The sequence below is a fragment of the Varanus komodoensis genome, unplaced genomic scaffold, assembly GCF_004798865.1.
Source record: "Varanus komodoensis strain SLA01 unplaced genomic scaffold, ASM479886v1 scaffold27, whole genome shotgun sequence".
Taxonomy (NCBI): Eukaryota; Metazoa; Chordata; class Lepidosauria; order Squamata; family Varanidae; genus Varanus; species Varanus komodoensis.
This window is the reverse complement of record NW_025335701.1, coordinates 11,820,572-11,836,017: the sequence shown is the minus strand read 5'-3', so window position 1 is coordinate 11,836,017 and position 15,446 is coordinate 11,820,572. Positions and strand designations below refer to the sequence as shown.

At 64.6% G+C, this 15,446-nt stretch overlaps 1 protein-coding gene across 2 annotated transcripts; it reads right to left on the bottom strand.

Annotated features, from left to right (window-relative positions):
• On the bottom strand, positions 1-14,816 carry NDRG4 (NDRG family member 4). Of its 2 annotated transcripts, XM_044434067.1 has the most exons (15): positions 14,766-14,816; positions 12,482-12,587; positions 8,534-8,654; positions 7,672-7,734; positions 6,791-6,851; positions 6,067-6,153; positions 5,571-5,627; positions 4,924-5,027; positions 4,528-4,584; positions 4,396-4,447; positions 3,789-3,836; positions 3,027-3,062; positions 2,488-2,539; positions 1,735-1,773; positions 1-202 (listed from the first exon to the last, which is right to left on the bottom strand). In XM_044434067.1, exons 1-15 carry the CDS (start codon positions 14,784-14,786, stop codon positions 48-50), a joined length of 1,059 nt encoding a protein of 352 aa, XP_044290002.1. In that variant the 5' UTR covers positions 14,787-14,816; the 3' UTR covers positions 1-47. The 2 variants fall into 2 exon arrangements, with proteins under 2 accessions (XP_044290002.1, XP_044290004.1); XM_044434069.1 differs by lacking the exon at positions 1,735-1,773.
• Between the last annotated feature and the right edge of the window lie 630 nt (positions 14,817-15,446).

The following is a 15,446-nucleotide window of genomic DNA, read 5'->3' as shown; positions in this document are numbered from 1 at the left end:
GAGGAGGCGGAGGAGGGTGAGGAGGCGGCGGTGGCGCGTGGCGGCCCTCAGCAGGACACCTCCATGGTGTGGTTGATCTGCCCGGCGGCCTCGCTGCTCTCCGAGTGGGTGCAGGCCCGGGGGCGGCCGCCCTCCACGGAGCTGGCGCTGGTGAGCGAGGCGGTGCGGGAGCGGGCCAGGCGCGTCATGCTGGCCGAGGGCACTGGGGAGAGACAGGCGAGTCAGCCCACGCACGGGCCGGGCGGGCCCCCCGGGGTGGCGCAGCAGCAAAACACGGGCAAAGCCCCAGCGATGCAATGTGGGGGGAGGGGGCGGCCGGCACCCCCAGCAGCGGCAGCACGGTGGGGGGCCCAGAGGAGCCCCGCAGCAGCCATGCATGCCCCAGAGCGCCCCAGAGGTGGCTGCCCCGGCCAGCAGAGGGCGACAGGCAGAGCCTGTTGTCCCCCCAGCTGCACGGGCAGGGAGGGGAGAGCAGGGCCCAGGGCAGTGCTGGGGAGGTCGCTATGGGGCCGAACGGGGCCCTCAGCTCCCCCTGCTGGCCTTCGGCCTCTTGAGGGCTGGGAACGCTGGGGCAGGAATGTGCAGGCTCCTCCTTGCGTGCCACCCAGCCCAGCGAGGCAGCTCCTCCTCACGGCAGCCCCGGGCGCCTTCAGAGCCCGTGCCCTCCGGAGCCACGGCAAGGCGAGCTGGTGGGCGGCCCAGGCTGTGCCCTGCCCAGGGCCCTCCCCACCAGGCAGAGGCTGCCTCGCTCCGCAGGGGGCTCCCGCTGCCCACCCGCCGCTTTCGAGGGCACCGAGAGGGTGAGAAGAGGCTCCTGCAGGGGGCAGAAGGCAGCCCGATGAGGCACAGCAGCAGAGACCCTGCCGGCTGGGCTGCAACTCCCATCACCCTGCCTGAGGCCAATCCCACAACATCCGGGGGGCTGCAGGCTCCCCTCACCTGCGCTGGGGGCCAAGCAGCGAGGCAACGGCAGCATGGCATGAGGACCGACGAGCAGGCAGGCCGCATGACCCACCCCCTGAAGAGCCCCAAAGCGCAAGCAGCCGCATCGGGGGCCGTGGCCCCCCTGTGCATCGGAAGCGGGGTGCTGGCAATGGCGGCATGTCGCTCCGGGAAAATCCCCATCTGCCTGGCTGCGTGAGGAGCACAGCGGAGCTCAGGCAAGGCAGGATGTCCTGAGTAGGAAGGGTGGGGTCCTCGCCCCTGAGGGAGGCCAGTGCTTGGACCCCATGCGCCCTGATGCCCCGCGTCCCTGCTGCCGTGTCCCTCGGTGGTACAGGCTGGTGGCCCCGTGGAGACCCGGTGGCCGAGCGGAGACCCACACACGGCCCCACACCTCTGCAGCCTTCCAGACTGAGAATCTGGGGTGCAGCAGGCGTCCGGCCTTCTGGAAGATGCTGGGCAGGAGCGAGCGGCCTGGCCTTGCGGGGACACTGCTGCCATGATGAGCGCCTGCACAGTGGGCTGCGGGGACCCCTCCTCAAGGAGGAGGCCGTGGGGGCCATGTCTCCCTTCTGCCAGTGGCAGTGGATCTGGGCAGGTCCCTTGTGGGGCATCCCTCCCCCAGCTCGGGGGCCTCCTCCCCAGCCAGCCCACCCCCCCAGGCCCCCTGCCCCCGGGACGGCCCCAGCAGGGCCAAACACGGAAGCTGCAGCAGGGCGTGTGGTGCAGGGGCGACGGGGACGCATGCGGCACGAGGACACGGACGTGGACAGACGGGGGGGCGGAGGGTACCTGATCCTCCGCTCAGCCTTCGGTCCTTCAGGTAAGCAACTACGAGAGAGACGGAGGGTTCAAGAGAAGGCGGGACTGAGTCTGGGGGAGGGAGGAGACCCCCACGTTCAGCGTCCGGTGGCATAGGGCACAACCAGACGCGGACACCGCGGCCACGCCGCACGGACAGGGAGACACGGACAGGGGCTGAAGGCAGGAGGGCTTCACACGGGGGACTGCTCCCGCACGGAGGGCACTGGCTCCGTCTTCCTGCCAGAATTCACCCGCCCTTCAGCCCACAGGGGTGCAAGAGCAGTTCTGCGACTGAAAGCTGAGAGCTGCGCACCAGCCCAGCCTTCTGGGCCTCAGTTTCCCACCTCCCGGCCCCACTGAGCCTCTGAAGGGCAGCAAGCATGCGAGCCCTGGGGGGCCTGCTCAGGAGGGGGCCAATACGCCCAGGGAGCCTCCAGCCAGAGCAGCAGCGCCCAGAGGGCAAGAGGAGGAATGTGGGAAGGTGCAGGAAGCCAGCCGGCGTGCTAGCCATCCGCCAAGCTCGGAAGCGAAGGAGGGGCGATGGAAGCCCTGCTCCAGCAGCCGGCAAGAGGCTGGCTGGGTGCCCGTCAGCCCGGCTGCTTCCCTTCCACACCTGCATGCCCCATCCTGCTGCGAGCCACGGACACCTTGCCTTCGGACACCCCGCCCCATTTCCCCCCACCCTGATACCCACGCTCCACGTCCTCCCAGCTCTGTCCACAAAATTAGGCCAATACTCACTGTAGCCCATGCCTTGGAGGAAGTACTTGAAGGCTTCGGTCAGTTTTCCAGGCTGTTCGAAAGAGCACAAGGGTGCAGAAGTGAAAAACAAGGAAAAGGCACCCACGCTTCATCCACTGGGACAGGAGGACGGCATTGCAAGCGGCTGGCATTCCCGGCTGGAATCCGGGAATGGCACGTCCAGCCGGATGGGTATTTTCAGCCCCCAGTGGTGCAGGCATCGAAGCAGGAGGAGGACTTTTGAGCACGGCCAAGGAGAGGAGGGTGTTCCCAAACCTTCCGTGCAAAACCATCTCCTGTGTTGCTTTGCCTCTGACTTTCGGCTGTGTCATAGCTCCATGATGCCTTTTTTAAAAGCTGCTTCACATTTTGGAATCAAAATACGGATAAACGGCCATGACGGAGAATGATCCTAGAGGGGGGCTCGGCTTCCAGCATTTATGGGGAACACGGAGCAGTGACCGGATTTCAGCGTGCAGCACCTGTCCTCTGTAACGGACACGACAGACACAAGGCGAGGCGGGAGCAAAAGAACTCACCTGCGTGACCTGGGGGAGCCCGCCAGAGTCTGCCATCTGTGGGGAGAGAAGCCGGGTCAGAACGTCCTGAGCAGAGCCTGGGCAGCCCATGCGCCAGGGGTGGGCGGCCAGTTGCACTAACATCGGTAACGTCAATGGATCACGTCGGGCACCATGAAAATTTTGGGCAAGGAGGACTGATATGGGCTGGGAGCAGAGTGGGTGGGGCAAGGTTTCGATCTGCAAAGAGGAGGGCCTTCCCCGCAGCGGCCAGCTCCCCCAAGTGGTTTGCCCGGTGCCTTCTCTCCATCCTTTCAGTGCCAGGAGAAAATCTGCTTATTCGCCTGGTACTTCCATTGTCAAGACCGGGAAACCATAGCTGCTGGGGGGAACCAGTGAGGGTCAGGACCCAGAAAACCCCCCGGCCGCCACCCACAAAAGCTCAGGGGGCAGCTGGCAGCAGTGCTGAAGGGCTTCCATGGGCTTCCATGCCCGTTTGTGGCTGTGTGTGTGTGTGTGTGTGTGTGTGTGTGTGTGGAAGTACCCCCCCCCACCCCGCCTGGGTTCCCGGGGCTGCCAGCACGGCACAAGCACAAACACACATGTGGCTGAGCCCCACTGACCCTCATGCGCCTTCAGGCCGAGTCAGGCAGGGAGGGGCGGCAGGAGGCAGGCGGGCTCGCAGGGGAGGGTGAGGTGGGCCAGCTGAGGACAGGAGTCTGCCCAGTTTTGTGGAAATACAGCCCTTCCCGGTGGCCGTGGGAAGGCTGGCCGGCATCCTACCTTCAGGAAAGTGGTGGTGGTTGGATCCAGCTTGGAATTGCACTCAACCTGCAGAGAGCAAAGGCCGCGTCTCACGGTAACATTCTGGACGGAAACGGGGAGCCATGGACACCACACATGCTGCGGCCTCCCGCACCCAGGTGTCCTGCAGGTATGTTCGGACTACCACCCCCAGTATCCCCCATGTGCTGCGTTGACAGGGCCATGCTGGGAGTCATGGCCCCATGCACCTGGGGGTACCCAGCTGGGAATGCCGGCTTAGTGCGGTGCTCAGCAAACTCTCGAGGTGCTAAAACGGCAAGGAAAGTGAGCTGGCCCCCACTCTGAGAGCAGAGAAAAGCCTGTCCAGAGTAAAGCAGGGAAGCTTCTAGTTTTTAATCATAAAGTCTCTAGTCCCTGGGACCCACACTGCAGCTGGCCTTCTTTCAGCATGCCTTTTGCCAGGCCACGTCACCTGCTGATTGGAAGCCAAATGAGCCAAAAGTGCTTCGCACGCACGCACGCACGCACGCGTGCAGCCATGTTTCCGTGCCCCACTCTCCCCTGCGTTGGCCGAGGCAGGCTTGCCGTGGGACCGAACACGCCATGCCGCTTGGCCCGTACTCACCACGCCATCCTCGGCAGGGGCGTTGTCACCCACGACCAGCATCACTGGGCAGCTGCGAAGTCCAGGACAGAAATCTGGTCACAGGCCGTCCTCTCCCCCAGCAAACCCATCCGCGCCCGACTAGGAGCTTACCGGAGCGTTTTGGCGTTTGGAACACTTCCGGGCCGGCTGATATCCAGGTCCCTCCGACTGAGCGAAAAAGGGGAACGCACACATGTCAGTGATTTTCGCCGAGGCAGGCAGGCGCGCACACGGCGAGCTGGGCAACCAGGGGCAAACGGGAGAGGTGGGGTGGCACCAGGGCCCATCGCCGAAACCGCGGACTGAGCAGCCGGGAGCAGAATTCCTGGTTCTCCAGGGAAGGCCCTCCCCTCCCTTGGGACTCACGCCAATTCTGACCTCTTTCTGGCTGAATGCTGGCGCTTGCGGGGCTACTATTTTTTTTTTTTTTTTATGAGGTGGGAAGAAGAGGGCCGTGGGGGCCACTGGCAAGGAGGCCCCACCCAGGACCAGCCTGGCTGGACTGACCTGTTGTACATGTTCCAGAAGAGCTGCAGGTTGAACTGGTTCACCAAAGTCCCAATCTGCTGCCGGTAGCTTTGCACCAGCTCTGTGTTGCTCACCAGCTCTTCCTGCAAGGCAGAAAGGAAGCAACAGAGGGAGGTCGCTGGTGCACCCAGAGGAGATGGGCACGGCACGTCCTCCAGAGGCCTCCGCCTGCAACCTCCGTCAGACTTTCTGAACGCGCGCCACCTTTCTGCCTGAACCACCCCTTCTTCCGGTCCGGCCTTGCCACGGCCTGCTTGCAGGTGGGACTCGAAATGGAAGCTGTCGGCTTGAGCTGCTGGGCCGGGCGTGTTCAGGCCAGGGGGCAGCAAAGCGGCAGGGCAAGACTGTGCCTCCTGCTCCCGTCCTCCCTGCCTGGGGGCACAAGTCCTGTCCTGCCAAGCTCCTTGCACGTGCGAATCAGGCAGATGGGTCCTAGAGAGGTCCCTGGAATCCCCCCTGGCCAAGGCCAGGCAGTGCCATCGATGTGGCTTTGCCGCCCAGCCCTCTGACACATGCGGGAGGCAGGAAAGGGGCTCCTTCTGTGGAGGGAGCCAGGAAGCAGCATCCGACGTGGGGACAGCTCCCTCCCCACCAGGTCCCTTCCGCTGCTCCCTCGGCTTGCTTACCTGGCTGAACAGGTGAGACAGCACTGTGTCGGGTAAAGTGCTCGTCAGGCCGGAGAGCTGGGGGAAGAAAGCGAGAGCACCAGAGTGACCGTTTGCCTGCCGGCTCAGGTCAGCAGCCCGGGGCTGCCTCTCTGGGGGATAAGCCTCTCTCGTGGAGTTCAGGGGCACCCACTGCCTTCCCAGCAGCATGCTGGGGTGTCCGAGCAGGTACGCTCGTGGCGGTGTCCTGCTTCTCCAGCATCCGGTGCCCAGAGAGCCTGCCTCCGAATGCAGCATTCCAATACAGTTCCGTTGCTGGCAGCAGCTGACGCACACCTCCGCCTCCCTAATTTTGGCTAGCCAGGCCTGCACCCACCTGGCACCCTCCCCCCCCTGGTGTTGGGCTACAGCCCCCATCATCCCCAGCTGGGATGGCCATCAGCTCACTCTCGGGTGACTGCCAGCTAATCCCAGATCTGCCCCATGACCTGGAAATGCCTGGGGGGGGGGCGCTCACCTTGGTGGCTGCCCAGTCAATCCAGCCCTTGCCGTTCGGGTCCACATTGATCAGGACCAGCCCCTCCACCAGATCCGGGAAGATCAGCTGCAGCAAAAAGATGGGGGGGAGAGAAGCGAATGTGCCGGCTCCCCGGCGTCCAAGCAGCGCCAAAGTGCACGTGTGAACACAGGTGTTCACACAGGTGTTCACACAGGGAGCTAGCTAGCTATTTATTTTTATTTTTTTATTTATTTAAAGTTTTCCTATGCCATCCCATTACTAAAAGTCTCTGGACAGCTTACAAAGGACAAAAAGCAAAAAAGCCAAGAACAAAAAAAACGTAACAACACACAACACACTGCATGCAATAAATAGTGACAAAAACAAGGATAAAACCAATTAATTGTTAAAATGTTGGGAAAATAAAAATATCAGTAAAAACATTTAAAACAAATAAAAACATTTAGAATGAGGAATCCGCTCTTCGCCAGCGGGACTTCGGCACTGCCTCCCTCATGGGCACGCATGCGTCCCACGAGCAGGGTGGGGATTTCTTCCAAACAGAACCGCCTCAGACTGGCCACAAGGCTTCTGCCCTGGAACAAGCCCCCAGATGCTGCTGCGGGAAGTGAGTTCTGTCCTTCCTAAGACTCGCCCCATCGGGAATAAAAGCGGACAGATGATGGCTCTCTCGCAGGCACCGACACACAAGGGCTCTGAAGGCCGGCCAGGGGTCGCTTACCGCAAATTTGGCGAGCACGTAGGCACCCGCTCCCACGCCGATTCCAATCACGTACTTGAACCTGGGGAAGAGAGCCCATCGGCCACCTGCGCAGGCCCAGCCTTGCCCCCGCCCATTTCGTGCCCGGATCCCAAGCCTCACTGGCCCAGCTCATGGGCCGGATCCGGCCGGAGGCTCCAGACCCGCCGGCCGCCTTCCCCGCCGCCAGTTCCTGCAGCACAAATGCTGCCGGCCGACCCACCTCTGCCCATGACCCGGTTCCCGGCCCCCGTCACGCGCGGTGTCACCGTGGAGAGCCTGGCCTTCCCTGGAAGAGCGCCTACCGCCCCCTTTTTGTGCTGGCCAAGGAGCTCAAATGTGTGCCCTCCCCTCACTTCCTCACAACAGTCTGGCGAGGGGGGCCAGCCTGAGCAGGAAGGCGACAGGTCCAGGCCACCGGGAGCGACGGATTCCTGAGCGGACGCTGGAACCCGGGTCTCCCTCCCTCCTCCCGGTCCAGTGTTCCAACCGCTGCACTACCTTGCCCTTCCAGCATAGGCCTCTGGGAGGGCTTCGGCGACCCGGGCCCGCTTGCCGGGAGCATGTGGTGCTTCGCAAAACCCTCTGCTGGAGCCTGAAGGAAGGAGAGCCTGCGGCGCCCCCCGTGGCCGAACGGCCGCCTTTCCACCCCGGCCCACTCCCGGAGCGTGGGAGCACAACTCCCATCGGGCCCAGCCGGCTTCGCTGTCCTGATCGTGGCATGCGGGGGGTGAGGCTGGGAAGGGGAGCGGAGGGAGGCGGTGTTGCTAGATGAACCCGGCACCACCGGCGCCACGAACCTGCCCTCCGCTGCCGCACCACGCCCCCTCCCTGCGGGGAAGAGACCCCGAGCCCAGGCTCACCCGAAGTGCTGCACCACGCTGGGCAACATGGCGGCCAACTGGTCCATGGAAGGGTACTGGTACCTGCAGGCAGAGAGCGGGGCAGCGGGGAGAGGCAACGCTTGTTCTCCCGAGCAGAGGAGAGCCCGGAGGAACCCCGGCCGGCGGGGCAGCCCGGCACAGGCCCCACACCCGTCCCCCCCCCCCCCCCCCCCCCCAGCCCGGGTGGTCCACAGCACTGGGCCAGCGGGCGCCCCCGCAGCAGCTCCCCCTGCTCTTCGGCGTGGGGCCCGCTGGCATGAGCACAAGCCCTGCCACACGGCACGAATTCCTCCCGGGGCCAGGAAGTGCCCCCAGGCGGGGGGAAGGGGCCGCCCCAGGGAGCCGAAGGACGGGGCCATCGCCCCGCGGGTTGTCCTTGCAGGACAAATTTGGGGGAGTCCCTGGAGGCCAGGGGGGCAGAACCTTCCTCGTCTGGGCAGCAGAATCGTCCCCCAGGGGAGGGGTGACATGGGTGGTCATGTCCAAGGACAGCGCCACCCCGCCTCCTGGGATCCGCCTTCCCTCTGGGAGCCAGGAGGGGCCCGGAGCGAGGGACTCGTGATGCGGGCCCAGGCTCTGGCCACGGGGAGCCCACCCGCCACACCGAGCGGCCCGCCGGCCCCCGGAGGGCACCCGCCCCAGCAGGGCCCACCTGCTCTGTCCCGACATGGGCCCTGCGGAAGGCCACGCCAACGCGGCTCACTGTGAGGGCAAGCGAGGCCCCGACGAGCCGTCCGCGTGCCCACACCTCCGGGCGAGCGCGGGCCGTATCCAGCCAAGGAAGGGCCCTTCCGGCTGCCTCGCCCAGCTGGGCGCCTGCCTGGGCGGCTGGGCTACCTACCCCTGAGGAAACTGCGAGGCCCCGGCCTGTTGCCCCGGAGCGTCCACGTGGCACACCACGAAGTGCTTGGCGATCTCCTGCATGTCTTCGAGGTTGAGGAACGTGTTGAAGCAGAGCTTGTCTGCAGGAGACCGGGAGGAGAAGAGCGGGAGAGCTTGGCCAGGGCCGCGGCGCCTGGGAAACTCGGCATGCACGTCCCCCACGACATGCCTGGGAAGCGGATCGCTGCTCCCCTCGGGGCGGGGGGCTCCAACACCAGCCAGTGGTGGGAGCGGAGGATGGGGCGGGCAGCCCCCCCACCTGCTCTTCCCGCGACCACGTCCATGCGGGCGAGGGGCCCCCCAAGACCGAGGCCTGGGGACACTGCAGCCCACAGGGGAGCCTCCTCCTCCTCTCCACCCGCCAGGGGCTGCCCGGTCCTTCGGGGGCTGTGCCCAGCCCAGCTCCAGAGGCCTCGGCCTCCTCCTCGCACAGAAGCCCCGACGCAGCTGGGACGGCAGTTTCCTGCGTCTGCCAGTGAAGGGGAAGGGCAAGCCCAGGGAGGGTTGCCGGAGGAAGAGGAGGCTTCACAGCCCCTCCCTCGGGGCCCTGGAGCAGCCGGGGACTGGCGCTTTTGCTGCGGCTTCCCCACTGCTAACACTGGTGGGGCAGCTGTGGCCCCGGCTGGGGCCCTGGGGGCGGCTTTGCTTCCCCAGCAGTCTCTCCCGCTTGCATCTCCACCCGGAGGCATATCCACAGGCCTCCCAGCCAGGCCCACACTGCTTCCGCCCCAGGTCTGCAAGCCCCGAAAAGCCGCCCAAACCACACTGCTTTTGCGTGTCCACAGAAACGCATTTCAGCATCCCTGGAACCATCGGAAATCAGCCTGACGAAAGGGCAGCACCGGCAAGACCGGCTGGCAGCAGCTCTCCAGCAGGTTTCTGGGTCCTCTGCACCAGGCCAGCACCCTGGGGGCAGCCCTCCCGAAGACTGGGGCTGTGAGGAAGCAACTCCACAGGAGGCTCGGCTCTGCCACCCGGGCTGAGAGCCTGCGAGGAACCGTCCGCTCCTTTCCCGGCAGCTCGCTGCCTCCCCTCTGCAGGCCGCCCCCCCCCCCCCGCTCTGCTGCATTGCAAGGTGACCTTCCTGGAAGAGCGGTGCTGCCCAGGAGCCTCCAGCGTGCAGCCGCACGCCTTCGATCCAAGCAGGAGCAGCGGCCACGCAGCAGACCCTGGACCAGCCGGGGCCAAACCTTTCCAGCCCCCCGACAGCCGGTCTGTGCAGGGGGACGGGATCAAAGGTGCTCTGGGCTGGGTTCAAGTAGGGAGGGAGGGAGGGAGGGAGGGAACCACTGGAACAGGCTTTGTGCAGTGCCGTCCCCGTTTCAAGACACCAACGGGGAGCAGAACCGTGCAAGCACCTCCCTGTCTCTGTGGGATGTCTGCCCATCCCCAAAGCTTGCAGAGCCTTTTAAGACAGAGGCGGCGCAAGAAACCGGAGGTGCAGCCCCTGCGTTCCATGCAGTCTCTGGGCTCGGCTTCCTCGAGGCCACAGGGTGTTGTGGGTTGCAGGGATGCTTTTCAGGAGGGGGGAGGTCTCGGGGACAGAGGCAGCCAAAGGTCCATCCCCTCTGCCCTGATCCTGCCTGTTTCCCCCCATATGGGTAACTAATACCCCCAGGGGGCTGTTTGGATCAGGAAACTGAGGCAAAGAGGTGGTCCAGAAGTGCAGAGCTGGAGCGGGCCAGTCCCTGGGGGTCCCTTGGCGGCATCCTCTGCTCCAAGCACCCTTGACGGGGGAATGCCCAGCCGCTACTTAGACGCCTCGGGGAAAGGACCTCCCCACGCCTTGCCAGGCCGTCACTCCACCATCCGACTGGGGCCTCAGGGAAGCGACTCCTCCGCGACTTGCAGCCACCCAGTCTAGTCCTGCGAGTGCGGGAACAGGTCCTGCAGAGGCTGCGAGCCACCCATCCCAGCATTCCCGGCAATCGGGCGTGCTGCAGGGGCTTCTGGGGATGGAGACCCAAACCCTGCAGCCTGACCTTCCGAACCCTGTTCGACGGGACAGCCCTTGGACAATCTGCCAGCTTCCACCGCACAGTCCCTGAATCACCCCTTCTCCAGGCACCTCTGCCAACGAGTCCTGAGAAAATTTGGGTCCCAGCATTCCCAGGGCCTCTCAAACGAGTTCAGCCTATTTTTCAAAATGACATAAAGGCTGGACGGCATGGCTTGCTGTCGGCACACGAAAGCTCTGCACCAAAAGCACGGTATTCTTTCCAACGGAGCAAAACAGAATGCTTTGCCTTTTGCTCAGAAGTTTGGACTGGAACTGACGCAAGGCCAGAAAGACTGAGCTGTGGCGAGACGCACCGGCCTTTGGGCACGGCGATGTCTGCCCCGTTCAGGGTTGGGGTTCAAGATCAAGGTCAGGGTTCGGGTTGAAAAACCAATGTCCCAGCAGAGTTGTCCCAGCCCTAACCTGGAAAGGCGGCTTTGCAAATCTGTTTTAAGGAACGGGTACTGAGCTGAGCGCAGGCTGGGAAGGCTTCCTGCCACTCCTCGTGCACTGCAGCTCCCATCCTACGCACCACAGGTTTGAACAGAAGATTCCACAGTAGTGCAAACAAACAAACAGGAATCTATGTCTCAACATTTAGAACCATCATCAAAATCAAAGGTGCCCACAGAGTTAAAACCAAATGGACAGAATAGCAGATCAAGCAACGCCCTGACGAGACACGGCCACACAGGGCAGGGCTACCAGAATTCAGGAGTGATTGGCACAGGCAATCTATACGTTGACAGTTTAAAATGCAGCTGGGGAGGAGACTCTGTGGATTCGTCCTGGAAGGCAGATCTGGAGCAAGAGGGAGGGACCAGGAAAGTCTGTTCTTGGTGAGGACCGATTTAGCCTCCAAATGAAAGAAAGAACTTGGGACAAATCCCACTGGAAGATCTTGTCCGGAAAAGCCAGTTCTCCACATATTCACAACCCAAGTTGTATATTCATCCGATCTAACCTCAGGATGTGGGAACTGCTTCTCTAGACAGTCACATCTGAAAGACCAAAATGCCCGGGAGCAGGGCTGGTGACAGGGCCAGCACCTTTAAACAATGTATACTAGTATTCCAGATGTTTAAAATACTCCAGCATCTTTGAATACACTCTCCTCCACCCACCTTCCTAGTCATCCTTCCCCCTCAGGGCAGGAAGCCCAGTTTCCTGCGTGTGACCTAACAGCAGCCTAATGCAAGAAAAAGATCTGACGCCAGAATCCCACACGTTAGAGATGGGACTTCACAAAACCACGTCTGGCCCTTCGCTTCTCTCACGGCAGGGTGAGCCAACATCGCACTTCCTTTCTGAAAATGGCCGTGCGTGGACCCCTTCCCAGGAACAGGCGTGCCACCTCCAGGAGGCGGAAGAGTCCCTGGCGCGCCCAGAGGTGGAGCGAGTTGCAAACAGCTGAGCATTTCCCAGATCTGGAGTCCCTCAAGCAGGGGACGGTGCGCACGCAGGTGGAGGAAACGCCGGCACCCTGCTTGCACCGACCGGCACACTGGGGAGTGTGCAAGGCCCAAGTGCAGTACATTTGTGGGCACCACAAGCCACAAACATTGGCACAGCAATGGCAGGATGTGCAAGGAGAAGCAAGCCTGCGCACAGCTCTGTCCCTCTGGGACCGGCTCACCGTTGGCTCCGCCGTCTCAAAAGACTGCATTCTTCCTGTGAAACACGGACGCCCCAGCGAGGCGCTGGAGGTTCCAAGCAGTGGAGGAAGCAACCCCGAAGGCGCGCTGCGTTTCGCTGGGCTCGTCAGACCAGGCCAACTGACGCTGCCCCTTTTGGCGCCCGCAGCACGACTGGCAGGTTGCCAAAGCAGCCGCCCCGGAGACCACGGCGTTGTGGGGAGTGGGGGAGAAGGCCTCTCCCTGCGCAGCAGGATCAAAGCGGCACACTTACGATTGAGTCCCACGTCATGGTACGTCAGGAGGGCCGGGCGATTCCCCTTGGGAGACCCCCGAATGACCACGTGAAGCAGCCCGTATGGCGTCTCGATATCATGTTCCTGCGTGAGACACAGAGGAAAGGCGTCAGTCTGGTGGGGAAGCAGAGCAGAGGCTGCGGGGCGGAACGGCCTCCCTCCCCCTGAGCTTCCCTGCATCCCGTCCCAGGGAAAATGCGCATCTGGCCTGCATCAATGCAAGCTCAGCCCAACGGGGCAGCGCCGCACATGGGCGTCCGGTGGGGAGTCCTTCCCCACCACCCACTTGGACTTCAAGGTGGGTGCAGGGATCCCCCTCAGGCCACCCGCGGCACCCTCCTGAGGGGCAGGATGGGAGGGAGAGGCCCTGCCTCCAGACACAGAGAGAAAACACGGCCCGTTTGGGCCCAGAGAGTGGCCACAGCCTGGAGGAAAGAGGTCTGGGCAGAAGTGAAGGGCCGAGCCTCCCACTCTCCCCTCCGCAGCCCTCGGAAGGTCGCTCTTCCTTCACCTCCGCCCAGCCCGCGGGAGGCGAGGGCTGCGCAGGGCCACTGGGCAGCAGAAACGAGGCACCGCGCAAGAGCCCGCCCTTCCAAGGGCCCCGAGGCATCGCCCGAGCGCACCGACAGTGAGCCACCCTCCGTGTGGGGTGGCGTGACCTGGTGCCCTGCAACAGGACCCACGGCCCCCCCAACTCGACTCTCCCATGATTCTGTGACTCTGTGGCGCTCAGATGGAACGACGGCCCAGGCCAGCCTTCCCTTCTGTGCCTCCAGATGTGTTGTGGATGTTGGGACGGGGTGGCAGGGGGTGCCGGGCATTCAGTGCATCCGGGAAGCCTGTCCTGAAGAAGTCAGTTCTGCACAGTCCCCTTTCTGATTCGCTGTTTAGGGGAGCATGATGGCTGTCCCTGCTCTAGATGTTTGTTTGGTTTTTTTGCCCTGCTTTCCCATTCCGTGGGAGAAAGTCAACGGATGCCAGCATTCAGCCCAAACAGGCTCTCCTGGGAAGCTTGCCATCCTGCCTGGCTTGTGGGGAACCTCCCCCCCAACACACCCCACAGTCCCCTCACAACACCGCCACTGTGGCCAGCAGGAGGGGAGCGTCTCCCTGCCCAGGCTTGGGGGGGGGGCTGTGGGGAAGAGCCCCGAGGGGCAAACTACCGCGTGGGACACAGCCGCCACCCCCCTCCCGCACTCCCAAGGGCCAGAGAGGCGCCTGCCTCCCCCGCTTCCTTCTTCCAGCGCTCCAAGGACAGAAAGAAGGAATCCCCCCCCAAGGGCCGGAGGATCACCGCCCAAGGTGTGCGGCAGCGCAGGGGGCAGGTCGAGTGCAGCCAAGGTCACACCTTGCGCCCAGGCTGAGGGGCAGCGACAGGCGCAGCCGACAGCAAGGCCGCTGGGGGACTGTGCTCCATCCTTGGGCCCCCCTGGCTGCGTGTGGGTAGCAGGGCCCGCTCGGCTGCGGAGCTGGGATGCCCCCCCAAGGCCCCGCCACTGGCACTGCCTCCCCGCGTCCGGGAAAGAGGCGCACACAGCCAATGATCTCATCGGGGGTGGGGGGGCTGCTAAGGGGAACGGAAAGCAAACCGCTGCGAGGGACCGGCTGGGACGTGCCTCACAAGGATGCCGGATGCGCGGAGAGGACGGGGCAGGAGCGTGTCCTTGACGCCACATGGAGGTGTCACCTTGCCACAGAGGCAGCATCACCTGAGCAGCATCTTGCACACCCCGATGCATGATTCAGCCCCCTCACCAGCTGCAGGGCCAGGATCTCGGCTGCCCTCCGCCACGGCGCCCACCGTGGTCTCTGCCACGGCGCCCCTTGCAGGCTGTGCCGGAGCATGCACAAAGCACCCACCCCCCACCCCCCCTCGGCCAGCCTCCGGCACACACACAGCGTGCAGGCTTCCCCCCAAGCCGGGGATGGCCCCCGGACAGGACAGACCCCAGTTCAGCCAGGGAATCTGTGAGGCTCCACGGGGGAGGCTGGAGCACGTGCAGGGAGCCCTTCCTGCCCCCTCGGTGCCCACAGAGGCCTCCTCCGTGGCTGGTGTGCAGGGGCAGGGGCAGGGCCTGGATCCGCCCTCCCCGTTCCTGTCATGCCTCGAAGGGGACCCACCACCCCGCGGCACGGCGAGGGCTGCCCGGGCAAGCGGAGGGGTGCCCCTTCCTCAGGCCCCGGGGAGCCGGAGGGGGCGGACCCCGCCGCCAAGCGCACCGCGAGCGCCCTCCCCGGCTGCGCCGGCTCCGCGGTACCTACCCCATCCCAGCTCTCAGGCATGGCGCGGACGGCCGGACGGGCGGGCAGGCGACTCCTGCCACCTCTGCGGCTGCCGCCTCCGCCGCTCGCCTTTGTAGGCGGCGCGCCCCGCCCCGCCCCGCCCCGCCCCGCCCGAGCGGATTGGCTGCGCCAGGCGCGCGCGGCTCACGGGGCGGGGGGGACCGGCCCGCCTCGGTCCGGCGCGGGAGGCTCCTCCGCGGCGGCGGCGGCGCCCTTGCAAGCCTTGCCGGGCGGGCGCGGGAAGGGCGGGCGGGCCCCGAAACCAAGGGCGCCCGCGGAAGGGCGGGCGGATCGCGGCGGGCCTGTGGGGCCCTGGCCGGGAGGCAGCCCCGCGATGGGCCCGAGAGCCGCATCTTGCGCTCTCCCGGGTGCGCTGCGCCCGCTCCACCTCTCCGTCGAGGCGATTCTCTTTGGAGGGCGGGAAGAGCGGCGCGCAAGGAGCCCCCTGGCTCTGCTCAGCTCTCCCTCCCACGCGCGATCACTTGCATGAAGAGGTGCGCGTACCGGGGGAGGGGTGGGGGGGCTTCTGGAAGACCCCGACATGGCGAGTGTCCACCTGCACAGGCCGGAGAGCCATCTGCGGGCGTCTTCCGCACATAGGCGTCCCCGGCGTGTGCCCAGGCGGAGGGGCCGGGTCGGGCCGGTTCAAGCTAGCAAGGC

What these genes read in the sequence shown, in the direction of transcription:
- NDRG4 (XM_044434067.1), bottom strand. Translation starts at nt 14,786, where the DNA reads ATGCCTGAGAGCTGGGATGGG. An exon ending in CCACCACCACTTTCCTGAAG is followed by an intron (nt 3,063 to 3,788) that starts GTAGGATGCCGG and finishes CTCTCCCCACAG; the next exon opens with ATGGCAGACTCTGGCGGGCT. An exon ending in CCTCCAAGGCATGGGCTACA is followed by an intron (nt 1,774 to 2,487) that starts GTGAGTATTGGC and finishes TCTCTCTCGTAG; the next exon opens with TTGCTTACCTGAAGGACCGA.